At 47.2% G+C, this 20,106-nt stretch overlaps 1 protein-coding gene across 1 annotated transcript in view; it reads left to right on the plus strand.

The window, feature by feature from the left end:
• The first annotated feature begins 18,847 nt into the window (after nt 1-18,847).
• PLBD1 (phospholipase B domain containing 1) overlaps nt 18,848-20,106 on the plus strand; it is a 64,366-nt gene continuing 63,107 nt past the window's right edge. Inside the window, exon 1 of the mRNA XM_075553332.1 lies at nt 18,848-18,947. Within this exon, the coding sequence (XP_075409447.1) occupies nt 18,848-18,947 (100 nt within the window). The remainder of the gene's footprint in view (nt 18,948-20,106) is intronic.

Below are 20,106 nucleotides of genomic sequence, written 5' to 3' on the forward strand. Positions count from 1 at the left end.
TAGCAAGTGTCCCTATTCTCCATCCCAAGCCCCTCAAGGGCTCTCATAATCTTACCAGTCTTCTGTAGTATCCTTCCAACCTGGGCTTTGGGGAATTGTAGACAGAAAGTAAAGTAGCAATACATCACACAACAAAAGACCACCCCAAGGCCCCAAAGTCCCAAGATGAAAGAGAACACAGAATGCCATGTGTGCTGGTCACACTAGTCTGACAAACAGGCTCAAAACAAGCCAAACTCACGGCCACAGAGTCAGTGACAACTCACAGTGATCCTATAGGACACTGTGGGTTTCTGAGACTGTACATCTTTACAGGAGTAAAAGCCTCATCTTCCTTCCATGGAGCAGCTGGTGGGTTTGAACTGCTGACATTGTAATTAGCAGCCTAACGCACGTAACTCACTACACCACCAGGGCTCCTTTGCAGACAGGCTCAGGTTGTGTGACTTTCCACAGCAGGACAACAGATGTTGAGATTGCTCCACGTACCCAAGAGTCTGATTGATTCTTCTTATCAGCAACTATGGTGATCCAGCTGGCACATACATTACTGGAAGCATTAGGGGCAAAAAGGCAAGAGAGATGAGGCACTAACATGGACAAACCATGGCCATCAAGCAAAACGCATGCAACAGTGAGTGGTGCATTTAAAGTAACCCTTAACTGAGTCTGTTCCCTAAACTCACAATAAGTATGGATAGTCCTCACGGGCCCTCCTGGGAAGGGAAGCCAGGGACTACAAGGCCCCACAGGTGGCTTTCTGGAGCCCCTCCAGCATTATCTCACCACTGGGATTCCTCCCTTGCAAGCGTCAGGGGGTGTTGAATATAACCACAGTGATACCTGTAACCCCAAATCTAGCCCTCTTCCTCAAGACGCTGGAACACCAAACCAGTGAGGATGGGTTTGCTATGTCAACGGGAGAGAGACAATGGTCCTCCCAGGGATGAGGTCCTTGGGCAATGCTAGTGGAAGGTTGTTGGAGTTTCCAAGCAGCGGCAGAGGGCACCGCTCATCTTTGCCAGAGTTGAACTCTCTTGGCCATCTGCTGCCCTGGGGAAGGCACTGGGTGGTGTTTGCCATTGGCACTTGCTGGTGCATTGCAGGACCTCTGGCAGTCGTTTGGTCCATTGGTGCAATCAACGGGTGTGCTGTCACAGCACCTGCTTCAGGACAGTGCTCATTCATTCGACGAGTCCAGCAGCAGTGGGATTGTTGGGGAGGAGAAAGTGCCAGGCTACGCCCTATACTTTGTGCTGGGTGCCCTGATGGATGCTGGTGTCTGTTGGGATGCCACAGGTGGTGGCATATAGCTGGGAGAGGCTGTGGGCGGTGGAGTGTTAGGCCTCTCACTTTCATGAAGTCTCAAAGGAGGCTGCTGGCGGTGTCCACACGCATTAGTGCATAACAGCAATTGTCAGCATTGGGAGGATTCTTAGCAGGCGTCTGTGCTTGGAATTTTGCCCAGTTGGTGAGGTACAGGCCTGTGCCTCTCCAGAGAGCAACGTGAGTAATCCCTGCAGGCCTCCAGGATTTGCTCCACAGAGAGACCATCTATCTCTTTGTCAGTAGTCCACATGGGCTGCAGTCCCTTGTGTTTACTATTCACTGGAGCCGCTCCACGGCCTGTGTGCCAGTGGCCTGTAACACATGCAGAGTGGGCTAGGCCATCCCTCTGGGCGTTTCTTGGTGGAGTCAATGGGCTGCGGACCTGGACACAAAAAGGAACAATATTCATGCTCTCTACCCAGGCCCAGATATTTTTCCCAAAACCCACCACTCCAGGGCCCGTTGTCCATGGCCAGCCCTGTTCTTTCCAAGGTGTGACTCCTTTTTATGCCATCCAGCTGCTGACAGGGGTGATTTCATACATCAGTACCACACAGGCTCAGCCCATTGGTAGCTCCGGTCCTCACCATCAATCCATTCACCATCGGTAGCTGGCTAGATGACTACAGCCATCTGCTAGGTTTGTCTCAGGCTGAGCTAGCTTTCCGTGTACCAGGCCTCCTCAGGTACTGGCCTTGGTGCCCCCAGCAGTGGGGCTTTCCTGCATGAGCAGTTCTGCATGCTGTGGATTATCTGCCGGGTCAGGGATATATGTTCCTGGCTCCAGGATTTGGTGTTGCTCAGCCTTCAGGGGACTGACTATTAGGCTGTTTCCCTGCTGCAAATCCACATACACTGGTCTGTGCCTCCACGCTTGTCATGGGAAGTCCCTCCCCAGCCCTGTAGGGGATAAATTTTTTTTTGGGGGGGCGGTAATTTTTAAAATAATTTTATTGAGGGCTCTTACAGCTCTTATCACAATCCATCCATCCATTGTGTCAAGCACGTTTGTATATATGTTATGTATGGGAGAATTTATGTGCAACGTCATTCTGGCTCCTTTGATGACGTCTCCCTCCGAGTGCCAACTATCATGCAAACGCAAAGCTGTTTTTCATAGGGCTATACCTGGTTTCTGCACCCAGCCACGGTTGGAACTCAAAACTCCGGGGAAGACACCATCCTTGTTGCTGTTACCACGGTCCCCGGATCTATCAGGAGAGCTGGCAACATCCAACACACACCCCTGACCTATCTTTAGAGTTCCGAAGACTTGTACTTGCTGGAAGGAGCCCTAGGGGCACAATGGCTATATGTAGAATTGCTAACCACAGGTTACTAGTTTGAAACTACCAGCTACTCCATGGCTGTAAAGGATTACTGGCTCAAAGTGACGGGGCAGTTCTATCCTGCCCTATAGCGTCACTATGAATTGGAATAGACTCAATGGCAATGAGTTGGGTTTCTTTCTTTTTTTTTTTTTTAAATTTTTTAACATTTTATTAGGGACTCATACAACTCTTATCACAATCCATACATATACATACATCAGTTGTATAAAGCACATCAGTACACTCTTTGCCCTTATCATTTTCAAAGCATTTGCTCTCCACTTAAGCCCTTTGCATCAAGTCCTCTTTTTTCCCCTCCCTCCCCGCACCCCCCTCCCTCATGAGCCCTTGATAATTTATAAATTATTATTTTGTCATATCTTGCCCTATCCAGCGTCTCCCTTCACCCCCTTTTCTGTTGTCCGTCCTCCAGGGAGGAGGTCACATGTAGATCCTTGAGTTGGGTTTCTTTTTGGTCTTTGCTGTACTGTCACTGTGGTGGCCCTGAAGGCCTGATGTGCCTCAAGGGCCCAATCCCATATCACTCCTTTCTTTACTAGCTGGTACAGGGGTCTTAAGATATAGCCTAAATGGGAAATATAGGATCTCCAATATCCTAATAAACCCTAGAAAGTCTGTAGCTCTTTTATACTTTAGTGGGCCAGGGATATACCTTGATTTTATCAATCACTGCTTTGGAGAACAACTTCATCTTACCGAACTACACAACACCCAAGAATTTGGCATAGAGCCCAGGCCCTCCCCAGGCTCATGAGCTCAGATGGGCCTCAAGTTGCAGTGCAGCATGTTGAAGGGGGGCAAGAGAATCACAGGCTAATATGACATTATCAGTGTAGTGGAACACATCTCCCCCCACCCACACCACCCCCCACCAGGCCTGCTCCACCTTTTCCAATCTCATGCCTGCTCGACCATGGCAAACGGCAGGGATACCCACCTCATTCAGGCAAGGTCCTTTGTGGCCAGATGTCATCCAGAAGAGAGAAGATTCTACCTCGTTCACTGCTGCACACAGGCGCTGTCGCAGGGCGGAAAGGACAGTGACAGAGGCCATCTTTGACATCCTGAGGCCTGTTCACACTCTGTCCTCTGCTCCCAGGTCCTACAGACAGGAAAAGGTGTCAGACTCTTTCCCCTTCTGTCTGCGACAAGGGTCTAACTCTACCAGCTCAGCACAGGAGAATCCCTCAAGCTGACATACTGCCAGATTTCAGGGCAGGTGAGTCGGTAGGATCCACACCAGCCAGCCACCTCCAATCTGTCCTGGTTTTAGTAACCAGGCTGTGCTGTGCCTCCAGACGGGGTCCCTCCATTTCTTTCTCCCAATCCTCTTCCTTGGATTCTGTTGAGGATTCCAATGACCCCATCAACATCGTGATCACTGCCAAGGTGGGTTTTAATTCCTTCCACCTGGAGTCCTGGACAAAAGCCTGGCCATCAGTGGGAGTTGGTCAGTGCCCCTACAAGCATAAAGTGCCCTGCCTACTTCACAATGACCCTCGGGGCGACTTCACAATGCTATCTGGGACATAGTTCTGCCTACTTCACACTGTTACTTTCAACTGACCCCTTCCAGCCATGAGGATTTCGTGGGGTGACTCCAGTTTCCACCTGGTCTAAATCACACGGAGTGATAAGCCCCGCTCCATGTGGGAAAAAGCCAAGGATCAACAGCCTGGAGTGGTAGCCATTGGGTTCAGGATAGACCATCTTGTATGGAAGGGTGGCAATCCCGGGCTGCGAGGACCTCCCTCCTCAGTCACCTGTCTGGCACAGCAGGGCTTGTTTCTGGGGAGTGGCCGTCCTGGAAGCAGAAGCTAGTGGTGTTGACATGAACTGAGTAATTCAAAGCTGGGCCTCAAACTGTCCAGAGAAAGTAGCCGCAGCCTCGGCTGATCCCAGAAGCACAGCGAGCCCAGCCTGGTCCACAGATTGCCCGAGGGTCCGGCCCAAAGACCCGCCTTTCCTAGGTAGGGCCAGCAGGGCAAAGGTTAAAGCTGAGGCCACGTGAGACGTCCTGGTCCCTAAAAGGCCCCGGCAGGCAGGGCTAATTAAACAGGAAAGTTCAGGAAGCCCCAGCCTCTGAGACGTGGGTGCCGGGCTGCGGACCGAAGAGCCACCCTCCCCAGCTGGTGTCGCCGTCCCAGCTGCCTCCTAGCCCAGCGAAGCGGAGGTCGCGGCCTCAGAGCGATGTCCACCCACAGCCGGGGCGGGCGCCCGGCCCCGCCGCTGTCGCCGTCGCTGCTGCCGCTGCTGCTGCTGCTGCTGGCCGCCTTGGTGGCGCCGAGCCTCGCAGGTGAGCCGAGCGCCCCGGGCCCGGCGGCGGTGCGTGGGGAGGACCCTCCCGCCGCCCGGGACCCCGAAGTGGGTCCCAGTGTGCTCCCCGCGGGAGAGGCGCGCCCGCCGGGTCCGGCCTGCCTTCGTGCAGTCAGCGCCCCGAGCCGCGCCGGGGGGCTCTGAGCGCCGCAGGTAGAGGGCATGGCCGGGCTCCTCTCTCCGCCCAGGCTGCTTTCGCCAAGATTCTGCCCAAGGACCCCGAAACATATTTGGCTCACAGAGAGGTAGGGTTCTGGGCCCCCGTTTTTGTTTTTTGTTTTATTTTAAACTTGGTAATGGCTTTACCCTGAAACAGTAGAAATGGCAAACTGGTGTCGTCGGTTTAGGAAGCCTGGTGGTGCCGCGGTTAAAGCTTTCGCTTGCTAGCCGAGGAAGTCCAGGCGCCGTGTCAGGGAAGAATGTGGCAGCGTGCTTCCAGAAGGATGCCCAGCCTTGGACACCCTATGGGGCAGTTGCAGTTCATCCTCTGGGGTCGCTCTGAGATCACAAGGCAGTGGGTGTTTTGGTGTTGCGTGATATTTGCTGGACCGGGTGCTAAAGAGCTGGGTTTTGGTGTTTTGTTTTCCAGCCAGGCTCACTATTTATTATTGGAGGTAGGATTCTCGGTTCCCATTTCGTGGATGGTGAAAATGGGAATGAAAGGTCAGTGAAATGCATTTGATTTCTGGGAGTGCAGGGTAGAGCTAGGATGCCAGGGAACATTCACCGGGCAACTCCTGTCTTGTCAAGATGGGTCTCATCCCTGCAGGTATTGGCATGAGTCAGTGCCTTTGCCTCCCTAACACACACACACACACACACACACACACACACACACACACACTCCACGGGGATTTCTCGCTCTCAAACCTGGCGAGTGAGATCCAGGTGGAAACTAGAGGAACTTGAAAGACTTCAGAAGTTACTGTGAAGAGAGGTCTGATTTTGTTTCCTAATCCGCTTTCCCCGGTGCTGACCTTGTGCAAGTAGAAGGTGGGGCTCAAGGGAGGGTCCCCCTTCTTTCAATGTGTGTAGGGATTCCTGTTACACCATCTTCCACCAGCAAGTGTGTGCAAGACCTTTGCTTTCACAACTTGCCCGTGTAGCCTTTGCAAAGCCGTATGGTCCTTGCAGCGACAGATCTCCTTGGCCAGAAGGCACACACCCGGCTCTTGATTCAGCTGCACTGCCTGCTGTCTGTCTGGGCCACGGAGGTAGACTTGGTGCGTGCCACCTTTTCGGCCACTGAGACCGCTGATGCGGACAGACAGACCTGGGAGAGGACAGGGTCCCCGAAACGGAAATGGCTACTGGCATCTTTCTTCCCTTGCTGCTCGTCTTTGGGACTCCTCAGATTGTAGGAGTTTCTGGAGGTGTGTAGGACAGTCCGAATGGGAGGTGGACAAGTCAAACCAACTGGGCACGGTTGGGTGAAGACGGTGCCACCTTGCACGTGTTTTCTAAACGGAGTTTCCCACCGAGTAAGCTGACTCCATGCCAAGTGGGCCAGGAGTCAAGGCAGAGACTGGGGACATTTTGCTGTAAAGCAATCCCTACAACACACTGCTCAACGGTTTGGGGGAAAAGGTTCCCAAACACCTGGTGAGACATCCGCACCCACCACCCCCAACCCCGAGGATTATTTCAGAGGGATGTTCATCCCTACCTCGTCTCCTTGTTGCACCCAGAGTAGTCTATTTTCCCTTGTAGCCTATTGGGTTTCTATTTCACTCCTTCGCAACTGTCTGGGAACAGAAAACGGGGACTCCACTGCTTCTTGGGTTCCGTGGTCTTCCTACAGTGCCTGCTCTATGCTGAACCTTAGCAAGAGTGAACCTAAACTAATTATGTACCTAAAAACAAGTTCTTTCATCTTCAAAGTTTACTTTGTAGTGGCAATCTTCCAATTCTGGCAAATAATTAATTGCACATTTATCCTAAGCCATATTCTCAAGCGATGGTAGATACTTCAGTCACCTATGGACTACCATTGCTTTGGGGGGTTTAGACCATAAAGTCTCATATTCATTTTTAGAGTATTTGTATAGTTGTTGTTTTTAAGTCATGTGTACTGATGTCAGTCTGTCAGGAGGGAAAGTAGATGGGCTGACTGCTGAGAGACTCAAAATAGGGATATACACCTGGCAACAATCTGGCCATCAATCTTGGTAAGGCTTAAACCACAGCCATCAAGTCAATTCCGACTCCGTGTGACCTTATAGGGCAGAGTAGATCTGGTCCCTCAGGTTTCCAGTAGCAGCAAACCTCATCTTTATCCTAAGAAGACACCTGTGGGTTCAAACGGCTATCATGTGGATAACAGCCCAGTGCATAAGTCACTTCGCCATCTGAGCTCGCTCTTGCAGGACTAAAATCCAGCAATCAAGTCTTTGCACTGACTCAGCAGATCACATACAAAGATGTGGATTCACCCTTTTGTACACCCATTTCTACTCTGTAGAATGCCAATTGTTAATGTTTGGTGAGAAATATAAATACCAGGGAGACCAGATGTTTGCTAAAACTGCTTCTGGTATAAACTCACCGCAATTTAAATTACTGGGTTAGAAAATCAGATATGTCCTGATTTTTAGAAACCTGGATTATCAGGTTGCCAGGAGGCGTGTTAGGAAGCCAGACAGGGACAGGGGGGTTGTTCCTCCCATGCCTGTACAGGCCCCCTACAGAAGATGAGGAAGGAAAATCAGGCAGCCATTAGCCACCAATAAAGACATTAACTGGGCATGCTCCAATGCAGGTCCTCCAACCCCACCCCACCCCCACCCCCAAGCCAGGTGGGCATTACACTTGGGTGGCCCAAACTAGCCTCAGGTGGGCTTGATTCAGCCAATGGGGTCAACCAATACCTTCCACCACTCCTACCCAGCCAGAGGTTTAAAATGCCAGCGGGTGTCCAACCCAACTGGCAGCTGACCCCGGGACCCAGCCTTTTCCATGTTTCCCCGACTCACCTAAGACCTTCTAGTTGTTGAGAAGGTTCCTATCCTAGGACTTGTTCAATCTCCTGAAGGTGACTTGGTTGACCTCAGATTGGGTCAGACTCTGTGGGCATTCTTATTTCCAGATACACTGACCTCAGAGTTGTCCCCTATGTTCATTCTGTGTATGGCTGTCCTTCAGACTTGGAAGTGTCATATAGAGTCTAGAAAGAAAACCCTCTGGAGTCAGATTGCTTGTGTTTAAATTCTGGTGTAGACACTGACCAGCTGCATAGCTTTTAGCTAATCATGCCCTCCCTCTTTGCTTCACTTTGTAGTACTGCAGGCACTGTGGTAAGTGCTTGAGTGCTAATTAGAAGGTTGGCAGTTTGAACTCACCAACTGCACTTGGGAAAAGATGGGTCGGTCTACTTCAGGCAAAGCACAGCCTTGAAGTCCTCTAGGGCAATTCTGACCTGTCCTCCAGAGTCTCTGTGAGTCAGTCAACACAACAACAATGACTTATGCCTCCTTTCACTCAGTGCCTCATTCCAAAGGGGAGATTACCATCATTTACCCCAGTGAGTTGTCATGAGGAACAGTGTCATCAAGTCGAACAATTGTGCTCATTGGTCATTGGAATTGCTCTTCTCTGGAAAGGCACCGGGATCCCTTAAGAAGGCAACCAGGATTGTACATGATAATCCATACGTTTTGAAGTAATAACTTTATAATATCAGGATATTACTGTATTACAGACGAACATTTAAAGGACTTGGGGTTCACACCCGCACATTAAGCAGGTATTTCATAAAGATGAGCAGTACCTTCGGTGTCTTTCGTGGGTTATAACTAATTGAAATCACCTTGATTTTTAAAAAATTAAGATGAATATATATATAACAGTTTCCAATTCAACCTTCTTTTTTGGCGGGGTGTAGATTTTGATTTTTTTTTCTCCCCTAAATGCATTTTTTTCTTAAGTTAGCCTGCTTGAGAATTCACCAGCTCTTCATTCTGAGGAGTCCCTGGATGGTGCAAATGGTGACGTGTTCAGCTACTAACCAAAGGGTTGGTGGTTCAAATCCACCTAGAGCCACTTCAGAAGACAGGCTGCTGGAAACCCTGTGGGGCAGTTGCACTCTGAAACACAAGAGTTGCCACCAGCTAGCAGTGAGTCCGAGACAACTAGTTTGTGTTGTTGGTTTTCCTTCTTTGTGCGCCCCCCTCAGTCTTTCTGCAGCTCCTCCCTGACCCCTGGTGTTTCAGACCCAGCAGAAATGAGTGCTCCCTGTGAACGCAAATGGTTCTTTGTGTCTCCCTCTATCAGTGTGTTGATGTTTTCTGTTGATTTGTTTTATTAAGTAATATAAATGGCGCACAATTCCCAAGAGAAGTATCCATTTGTCTTTATTGGTAAAACTGTGTTTCCTGCTCCTTCAGAAATTACCAATGCAATTGCAAATAGCAGAATCTCTCTTCCGAAGAAACTCTAAAAGGATTTTCCTTCTGTGTGTAGATTGTGGGTGTGTCAGGCTGGGGTGTTCAGGGAAACAAGAAGTCATCCTACATCAAGAAGGCAGCCCAGCCCCGTCCTACTCCCATGTTAGCTGGCGCCCTCTTTAGACTCACCATAGCTCTGGGTTGATGACACAGACAGGTGAAATGGGGAGCAGGGGGGTCACAGGCCAGTGAGCGCAGACTTGTGAATATCCAAGGTTGCTGAGAACATAGCAGGGCGCCAACAGCTCCTACACTGATTCCTGGGTCAGTAACCCACATGGGGCCACCCTGGAGGCAGACAGAGTCCCAGAGAGTGAGGAGGGTCGCTGTCTCTCTTAGGAAAAGCCCACACCCCCAAGAGGCATCACCAATCTCCCCCAGTTGCACCATCAGCTTGGCATAACATCTATCCACTAGTGGTCATTTTGTTCTGTTTCTCATTTTTCCTGGTGATTTACTTTAATATAGAGACCACAAGTCATATTGAGCTTCGTCATGGGAATTTGTTCAGACACGCAGAACAAAAGGTTTGCTTTCAGACTTCTTTTAGCATGAATTTTACGGCATCACTTGCTGTTGCTGCATGAAGCATTGATGACCGAGAGAGCTGAAAAGGTCATTATCAAGAATGGAAGGCATCCCAAGGTGCTGTCTTTAAAAAAAATCATTTTATTGGGGGCTCGTATGATGCTTCTCACAATCTATACATACATCCATTGTGTCCAGCACATTTGCACATTTGTTGACATCATCATTCTCAAAACATTTGCTTTCTACTTGAGCCCTTGTTATCAGCTCATTTTTTCCTGTCCCTCCCCGCTTCCCCTCCCTCATGAACCCTTGATAATTTATAAATTATTATTATTTTGTCATATCTTACACAGTCCAACGTCTCCCTTTACCCACTTTTCTGTTGTCCATCCTCCAGGGAGGAGGTTATATGTAGATCCTTGTAATCCATTCCCCCTTTCTACCCCCTCTTCGCTCCAACCTCCCAGTATCGCCACTCTCACCACTGGTCCTGAGGGATTTATCTGTCTTGGATTCCCTGTGTTTCCAGTTCCTATCTGCACAATTGTACCCAAGGTGCTGTCATTAGGTCAACTAGTTGAATCAAACATTTTTTTCATGTATTAAAACTTTGTCTTTCTTTTATTTTGTAGTGCAAAAATTTCCAGTTGCTCTTGCTTATATTTATTTTTTTAATTAGCTTCCAAATAGTAATAGTATTATGTCATGTCCTTGGGCTGCTACAAAACAGGAATTCACTCAATGTGGTGAAAAATGAAACTAACTGAGGTAGTCAAATGAGGGAATTTTTCCTAAAACTTGAGACTCCATGTCTGCCCAGACGACAGGTATCACCTGACAGTCTTCCTGGGGAACATCATCGAAGTCTGTTGACTGAAACATTTCAAAACAAAAAGAGGAAAGGACTGAAAGGGGTAAGCATGCTCTGACAGTTTCTCAGGCAACCTTGAAAATGCATGAATTATTCTATCATAAGGTACCCTCCCCCCCCAAAAAAAATCCTGCCATCGAGTCAGTTCCAACTGTAAGACAAAGTAGAACTGCTTCTGTGGGTTTCTGGGACTATACCTCCTTACGGGAACAGAAAGATTTGCCTTTCTCCAAAGTGGCCACTGGTGGTTTCACCAACTGACCTTGTGGTTAGCAGCCCAACCCATAACCCACTCCGACACCAGCGCTCCCACCCTGGTAAGGTAGTGCTGCTGATTCAAGCCTGCATTATTCTCTCTGGAATCATTTCCAATACTAAGAAAATAAAGTCTCATTCATCATCAGAAATCAAGACTTGATATGCTCAGCCAGTAGGAAAATGGGGGTTTATTGTAGCAGGGACACTGGTGGTGTAGTGGTTAAGTCCTCAGATGCTAACTGAGAAGTTAGCCGTTCGAATCCACCAGCCTCCCAGGGAGAGAGAGATGTGGCTGTCTGCTTCTGTAAAGATTCACAACCTAGGAAACCAGTTCCACTCTAAGCTTTAGGGTCCTCATGAATCAGAATCAACTCAATGGCAATGACTTTCTTTGGTTTGGATTTTATGTAAGAAAGCACGGTGCTACACCTAAATGAGACATGGAGTCCCAGCCCTGATCCTCAAGGACTTTATCATCCAACTTACCGGACCAAATGCACACAAAAATAGCAGTAACTAAGGAATGATGTAGATGAGAAGTGGTCGCTCTCATGTGCCAAACCCAAATGGGGGAAAGTTGGCTTTCTGTTGATAGACTTTTGGCAGGAACTCTGACTTAACCTGGAAAGAAAAGGGGCAGTAAACTGCAGCTCGAGAGCCCCATGCAGCTCTGTTGGCATTTACAGGTGGCCCTGAAGTAAAACTAAAAATGAAAATAAAACCCTCATTGCTTCACGTAGTTTTTTTAAAGGCTATCACTCAAACAAAGATGATTTCATTTGTTTAGAAAAATATATTTATGGCAAAATAATAATTTATAAATTATCAAGGGTTCGTGAGGGAAGGGGAGCAGCAAGGGAGGGAAAAATGAGGAGCTGATACCAAGGGCTCAAGTAGAAAGCAAATGTTTTTGAGAATGATGATGGCAACAAATGTACAAATGTGCTGACACAATGGATGGATGGATGGATTGTGATAAGGGTTCTATGAGCCCCCAATGAAATGATTTCAAAAGGAAATATATATATTTATTTATAAAATAAATATTTTTTTAAGTTGTTGTGAGTGACAAGATTGCTTTTCTATCTCAAAAGTTTACCAACCACTCTTTTAGACCAAGCAAACCTACTTTTCAATAAAACACTGGAGTTTTATTGTTTTGAAGCATTTTAATAACCTTCTTTCTTTCTAGTCACCTGCTGCGAGAGACAGATCACACACCCCACCTTATAGCCGCTCACCTGCCTCTGTGCTAGCTATACACAGGTATAACCTGAGGTCCCTTCACCTCAGCCACACTGCAGCCTTGGGCCTGGGAGCCTCTCTGAAAGCATGGCGATTTAGCAACAGAGCACATACAGACCTAGAGTGAAGGGTCTAACACTTCTCATGCAAACTTTAGCCTGTGCATGCAGGGCAGGTGTAGAAAAGGGTTCCTCTTCCATCTCTTAAGTCTACACCCATTCTCAGGGGGACGCAATGGGGTCCAGTCTGAGCTGAGATGCACCCTTGACTTTATTTTCTCTCCTCCCCTGGTTCATTCTCAGTTCTCCTCCTCCTTGGGAGCAATTTCTGAAAGAAGCCTCCGTGGAGCACTCTGGAGCCCTGGTGGGGCTGTGAGTTAAATATCGGACTGCTTACCACAAGGATGGTGACTCAAACCCACCAGGCACTTTGGGTAGGGGTGGGGAGGGAAGTAGGGAGATGAGGCTAAACCCTGTACAGGATCACGAGGATTTGGAATTGGCTCAATGGCAGTGGGTTTTGAGCAACTGCCCTAGACGCTAATTTTTGGGGTGAGGAATTAAGGCTGAAACGCCTCCTTGTAATTTTGTTGCCTGGAGATTGTTTAATTCTTTTTTCAATCGTTTTATTAGGGGCTCATACAATTCTTTTTTTAAACAATTGCTCATACAATTCTTATCACAGTCCATACATACATCAATTGTGTAGACTGTTTAATTCTTGAGTCACTTCTTCTCTTAATGACTTTCATGAAGAGTCAAAGCAAATACAAAAACGCCTCAATTTACTGAGAGCCTTTCAAAGAAATTGGGTAGAGGTGGAAAACAATGCCAACGTTCACAGAAAGAGAAATGGTGAGACTACACTCTGGGAATGAAGAGAAACATAACTCACAAGTGTGAATGGGAGCAGGAGAGCTCAGCCCAATCGGAGTGGGCTCAATGGTCAGTATAGCAACCCAAACCCACTGCCACTACCATGAGGTGTGTTCCAATGCACAGCAGTGCTACGTGGGCTCTCAAAATTGTTTCAGGAGCAGACAGCCTCATCTCGCACCCATGGAGCAGCTGGTGGCTTTGAAATGCTGACCTTGCGGTTAGCAGCCCACTGGCAAACCTAGAGCATGGTGAGGCCTATAAATGTCTTTTGCTTCCTAGTTCTTTCCTCTTTCCTTTTACTTTTTTCCTGTCCCACTCTCATGTTCTTACATCTACCTCTTATATCTACTCCCCATCGTCTGTCCCATTGTTTTCTCCTCGGGATTGTTTCTCTTGCCTATCTTATATAGACAGACAGTAAAAAGGAGAAGAAGAAAAGGGGGCCTATCAATAGTTCCAGGTCTGTCTGCTGACCTTAATGTATGTTTTCTGATCGGGTCTGATGAGGTGCCAAGTCCTGCCCTCTGAATCTGAAGTCTATTTGGGGGATTCCTTGGGCACTTTGTTGCTTTGCTCCCCTTGCTGCTCTGTTGCGCTCCCTTCCTATTTCACCCAGGTGTGGGGAGGTCAGAGCAGGCACAAATCCCACACTATGTCTCTAGTACTGTCCCCTGAAGCACTGTGGGTCAGTGAGGGAGAAATACCATTTTTATAAAGGAACAGCTCCACGCATTCATAAGGTTTCACCAAGTATGTTGAGTTTTAAAATATTACTGTTAAAATCTTATATTCTATGTTCTCAATGCTAGAGAACATATCAAACATGATACCCATTATAAGCTGGCTAAACTCAAACGGAGAGCCTGACTCATTATCTTCCAGGCCCCTTACCCAGACTTGAAAGCTTGTTCTTCGATCTGTCTTAGACTAATTCCTGCTAAAGAGTTTTCTACAGAGTCCACTTTTGTTCGGAAGACACATACAATTAAACTAGTTGCACACAAGAGACCCTGCTGGGTACCTACTCTGGGCCAGGTACAACGTTCTTAGATTAACACCAACAGATATGGCCCCTGCCTCCAGACAGCTTGAGTGAAACTAGAATTACATAGGTCATAGTCTCCCACTAGTTCCCTATGAACTTTCCCAAACCACCCCCTTCTCAATATGGAGATGTTAAATATAGAAAAGTATAAAGGCTCTCATTCTGAAAGGATTGAGAAATATCAGAAAACAGAACGGGTCCCATAGCCTTTAGACGTGGAGACAACATTGAGTAACAGAGGACAGCAGTTGTGAGGAGCTCAAGAAACTCAGAATTGGTTCTTTTACTCACAGTAGTTGACAAATTGGTCCACTCGTTAACAGTCAAATTTCATAACTGACTTATTTTAATGGTTGAGTGAAGGTGCTCGGCATGCATGGGGTACCCACCCCTCTCTAAAAAAAGCACAGATTTGCAGAAGTTTATTTGTGGTCAGAAAAATTAGTACCAGCAACAGAGAACACAGAACCCTTCGTGGTGCGTCCATGGCCACGGTCAAGCCAGGATGTGCAGCACACGGGGCAGCTGAAATGGAATATGCATGGAAAGGGAAGCCCAGGCATTCAGGACGCGGGAAGCAAGATTGTGGAGGAGGGGCAGAGCTCAAGCCTGCTATGTGAATGAAACAGCAAGAGTAGAGACTGACTAGCTTGTTCGCCTTCCTTTTTTCACTTCCACTTCTTGTTTTAGGCCTCCCCATCCCCACCCACCCCTCCCCAGCTCTGTGGCTGTTTTGTCAGTCAACGCTTCCTCATTTCCCTACCAGGCTCTCTGGAAGTGAGACTACTAGGTGAGCTGTGAGAAAGGCTGGGGAAAGGCTAGGTCATAAGTTGCCAAACTTATTTGACCAACTGCTCACCCTTTTCAGAAGACATGTTCTTCAGAAGCCCCTTGACAATGAAAAACATCCGTTCTACAGCCTATAATCCAGGAGAAAGCATAGGCATTGGTTCCTGCAGCCGCTGGATCATTCCATCGGCCCACTTTGGGACTATTTGGAACCAGAGATGTTTTGATGCTGTCATGAGTTTAAGAATGAGACAGACGCCAACCATTCTGGTGCTTTCTTGATGTGCACTTAACCTTTATATAAAACTCTCTTGTACATGAGTTTCTGTGGATTTGTTTCTCTAAAGTACCCAGAGTAACACATATGGTACCAGGAGTGGGGTACTGGAGAAACAAATCATAAGATGGAGAGTAGATGTTTGTTTGACCTCTCCCTCATGGTAGTTTTTCTTCTTTGTCTAGCCAGAGGTCAGATAAAGTCACACTGTTTACTCGGTTGTTTTCTGGGGGAAATATGATAAGTATGAAAATAGAAAGTTTGTAAGCCCACTTGATTTTAGCCATTAAAATTTGATCTTTAAATGGGTTTAGGCCACGCCTGCAAAGAAAGATATGCCCCACCCAGTGCTTTGGAGTACTCAGGAACCAATGGTCTTTGTCAAAAGCTGGAAAAAATTTGGAACCATGAAGAAAACTCCCTTCTAGGACTGAATGTTAAAGGGAGCCTGAGAGCAGGCTAAAATGCTTGCTAGGTGACCACCTGGATCTACTTGTTGAGTGGAAGTGGGAGAAATGCAGCAATAAAGAGACAGGTTGAGTTTGGTCACTAACACCTGTGGACTTGGTTTACAGGAAAGAGGAGACGACGAGAGCAGGTTGACTGGTCTAAAGTTCATGACCTAGCATCAGGGGGCTAGGCTTGTTGAGCATTGGTGAGAGTCCATGGTCTAAAGGCAAGGCAATCAATAGGCACCCTGTGGATCCTGAGTGAGGCAATCCACATTGAGTTGAACAGAACCCGACCAGATGGAGATTTTTGAGCCTGTAAACTGGTGTATATTGTTGCTGACTTTATCGATGGCCCATTCAAATTTGACTCTGCTTATGGATGCAAACTTCACAAGGTTCCAAATGGAATGAAGATTCTTCATGTCCAAAACTACAATTGTCTCCTTAGAGCACTGGGTTATGTAAGTGGGAAGTATATAAATTGGATACCCAAAATTCGGGGGATAAAGGCATGAAGTGGTTGGCTTATAAACTTTCATAGGTAGGGGAACATATTCACAGGATTATAGGATTACGGTGTAGGTGTTACTTAATTGCAATTGTGAGGCTAAAGAATTATGTACACGTGCAAGGGGTTTGTTGAGGTAGTTTATTGTGCCAACCTGGACAATTAAACACATGTGGGGTTAATTGAAGGGCAGAGGGATAAATGGCGCAGTGAGCCTCGTTTTTCTAGTTCTTGGGTCTCTTGCTTTATGCTGGTTGGACCAGGGTGCAGCTGCCTTAGCCAGTTCCCTGCTTCAGCTGGAAAGGCTCCCTTCCTGCAAGACATCCCCAAGGAGAAGTCACATGTAAGAACCCCAATGCTGCCCTGGGTGCTGGAGCAGCAGTGTGGAGACCCTGCCAGTGCTGAAATGCTTACATGTTCACTGATTCAGCTTTCCTCCTGCAGTCAGCATCATAGTGTGTGTTTTGTGAGATGGAGGAGGACATTGTGGATTGGTGTTGGACATATGAGTTAATGTTGGACTTGTGGGCTTGGGCAGTACTGGGTTGGGATGTTTTCTTCATGTGCACTTATCCTTTATATGAAACTCTCTGTTATACATGAATTTCTGTGGATTTGTTTCTCTAAAGTACCCAGACTAACAAACATATCTAGAAGCAGAATCTGTGATGTGGTGTGGCGGGAGAGGCAATGAAATTGTTCACTACAGATTAGCCAGTAAGCACAAGTAAACCCTGCTATATAGATAATCTGACACTGTATTTACAGTAAATCCCCAGGTTACAAACATCAGATTTACAGACAACTCCTACCTGCCATTTCACATTATATAAACTTGTCCTCACTTTGAAACGATAGACAAATGATTACTCGTGGCAAATCCTTTATCACAGTCTCCACTGGCCACACGTGCAACTTTTAAATCATTAAAAAGACTTTGCACATCTTCTTGCACAAAAGTATGTAAGTAGCATATGCACCTCTTTCAACTTATCTACAAATTCAACTTAAAGACATAGGAACTGATCTCAAATGCAACACGAGGATGACTTTACAGTATTTGGCAAGAGGGGAAAGGAGGAACTTGCTCTCAGTTTGGTAAGTGTGGGCAGGATCCTTAAGTGGACAATTGGCTTTGTTAGCAATAAGAGAATTATTTTATTCCCTGAGTCTGTGGACAGAATACTCTGCACCTGCCTATGTTTATTAGCATCATTACTTCCACTTAAACCATTTGTAAAGAAAGCCTGTCAATATGATCATGACGTTACTCAAAGTTGGGTTTAGTTTCTAAACCCAACCAAGTTGCAGCCTTGGACCTACTTATCATGTCGCCCACTGGTTGTTCTGTTGGTAAAGCCCACACCCATCGAGTTGGTTCCCATTCTAGTGGCCCTACCTATACAGGGGTTCCAAGGCTATATATCTGTAGTGGCTGGTGGGTCTGAATCACTAAACTTGTGGTTAATAGTCTAACGCTTACTTATGCTTACTTATTTACTATCTACTAATAAACTAAGTCTTGAGTCAATTGGGAATGTGTCATGAGATAAAACAAACAAAAGTATGCCACTTCTTGCCATCAGGTTGACTCTGACCCATAGTGGTCTTATGGGACAAAATAGAATGGTCCCATGGGGTCTCTAAGGCTGTATCTACGCATAGCAGACAGCCCTGTTTTCTCCTGTACAGCAGCTGGAGAGTTCAGACCGCTGACCTCGCTGAGCAGCCGAGCACTTGGTAAGGTTAACAGATAGCCTTAGGTTCATAGTCTTCAACTTGCTTTCTATTTGAGTTACAACAAACCACATTCACGGGTGTTTGCGGGTGCTTCTTTGTGTATCTTATCCTTAGTGATGTTTATTGTATGCAATGTTGCAGAAGTCATTTGTCAATGTTATCATCCCCCATGCCAACCCAGCCTCTGAATAAAGATATTGATAATGAAAAGCAATAATGATGAAAACTTTTTAAAAGAATGAGAAATTCAATTGATGTCAGAACCAATTTATAATATCCCACTGTGAGTCAGGGACTGCCCGTGTAAATAATCTATTGTAAATAGGTGACTCTGTATAAATATTTAATCAGCGCCCTCCAGCCTCCTAACCACTAGAGACTCAGTTTGCCCAAAATGAAATTCCCATTATTTCCCAGACCTAATGATTGATGCAAAATTCATGTGCTGAGCCTCCACCCAATATCACTTCAGTCTCCTCACATCTCTTTGGTGACATGCATGTAAAGTTAGTTTGTCTTTAACCAAAGCAGTTGTGAGTGGTTTACCAGACAGAAGAACTAACGAACACACTTTTCCTTTCTCTCCCGGCTTCCATCCACTGCACTAAGTGCTGACGGAGCAATCTGGCTTCGGACAGGTTCCAGCCAGGGCCGTGGCTTACATAGAAGTGAGAGGACAGTGGCAGAAGGTAGCCCCTGCAAAAGAGGACTGCTTCCTGAGTCTTCGATAGCACGTTTGGGATTGCTGTGGGGGTAACAGGGGAGAAACGCGCCAGCAGAGGCAATAGCACATGCAGTGTGCAAGGTGGTGACCATGGCGAGCTGTTCACAATGGTTCCGGGAAGATGAAGCACATAGGATGATGACAGTGGAGCTAGACAGTCAGGTGTATCCCGGCACTGAAGGCCAAGAGGGTGAGCTGAGGAAGTTTCCTTACTTTAAAAAAATGAAACCCATGGAAAATGTTTAGTAGACAATGTAGCCGTTTTGCCTCTTAGGAAGCTCTCTGTGGCAGAGTATAAAGAAAGACTGGATTTTAAAAGGTCAGAACCATCTTTTTAAAAGTCTGTTCTATGGTGTATGCAGGTAGTGATGCCTAAGTTTGCGCAGAGGTGGTGAGATAACGAGAGGTGGGACATTTAGGAGGTCTTGGTTGATTCGATATGAATGCCGGGGAGGGGAGAGTCAGAGTGGACTCAGATTTCGGACTGAGCGATCACGGAGATAGAAAGCAGATGATGGAAGGCGAGTTGAGAGGGAATGTGGGGCTTTTCTTGGATGCTTTGAAATTGTCGTGCTGATACCATCACCCAGATGGTGTTCTGGAATGTGTGCATTCGGGCATACAAAATAAAGAAGAACCCACTGGGGAGAGCAAGGATGTCGGGCAAGGTGGGAGATTTGTGTTCCAGACACCATGAAGGACAGGGGTTCAAGAACAAGGGAGTGGATACCAGGGTCACATGTTTCCTGGGGTCCTATCACCTCAAGGCCCAAGGATTTCATGAGCACCCTAGATGAGAGCAGGGCTGGGGGCCCGCTGAGAGTGCACACTAGACTACAGCAGGCTGCGTGCAGACGATGAGCAGGGGAAGGGTGAGCGCACTGCTCTCGCCGGAAAGCGAGACCCGAAATTGTGCCAGGCATGCTCAGCAATCTCTCACTGGCACTCAGCACAGCCCCTGACACGCCCCCTCCCTGAGTTTGCCATGGAGTGGACTCTGACTCATGGTGACCCCCTACGCGTCCGAGCAGAGCTGTGCGCCAGGGGATTTGGGGCGGCTGATTTGCCAGAAGTAGGGGTTTCTTCCCAGGCATCATCTCTGGCTGGAATTAAACCCAACTTTTCAGTTAGCGGCAAAACCCTTCAGTCATGTGCACCACCCAGTGGCGTTGGGTACAGAAGAGATACCTCCATAAATTCAGTTATAAACTCATGAAGGGAGTGAGAGATTCAGACAAAAGTGCAATCTGGTGATGGACTCCGAAGGAGGATTTTGTCATTGCCTTTTTTTTTCGCTGTAAGACCCTACCCTTAAACCTTTGTCATCGACCCTAGGTATGGGTCCAGAG

The sequence above is a fragment of the Tenrec ecaudatus genome, chromosome 6 (genome assembly GCF_050624435.1).
Source record: "Tenrec ecaudatus isolate mTenEca1 chromosome 6, mTenEca1.hap1, whole genome shotgun sequence".
In the NCBI taxonomy this organism is placed as follows: domain Eukaryota; kingdom Metazoa; phylum Chordata; class Mammalia; order Afrosoricida; family Tenrecidae; genus Tenrec; species Tenrec ecaudatus.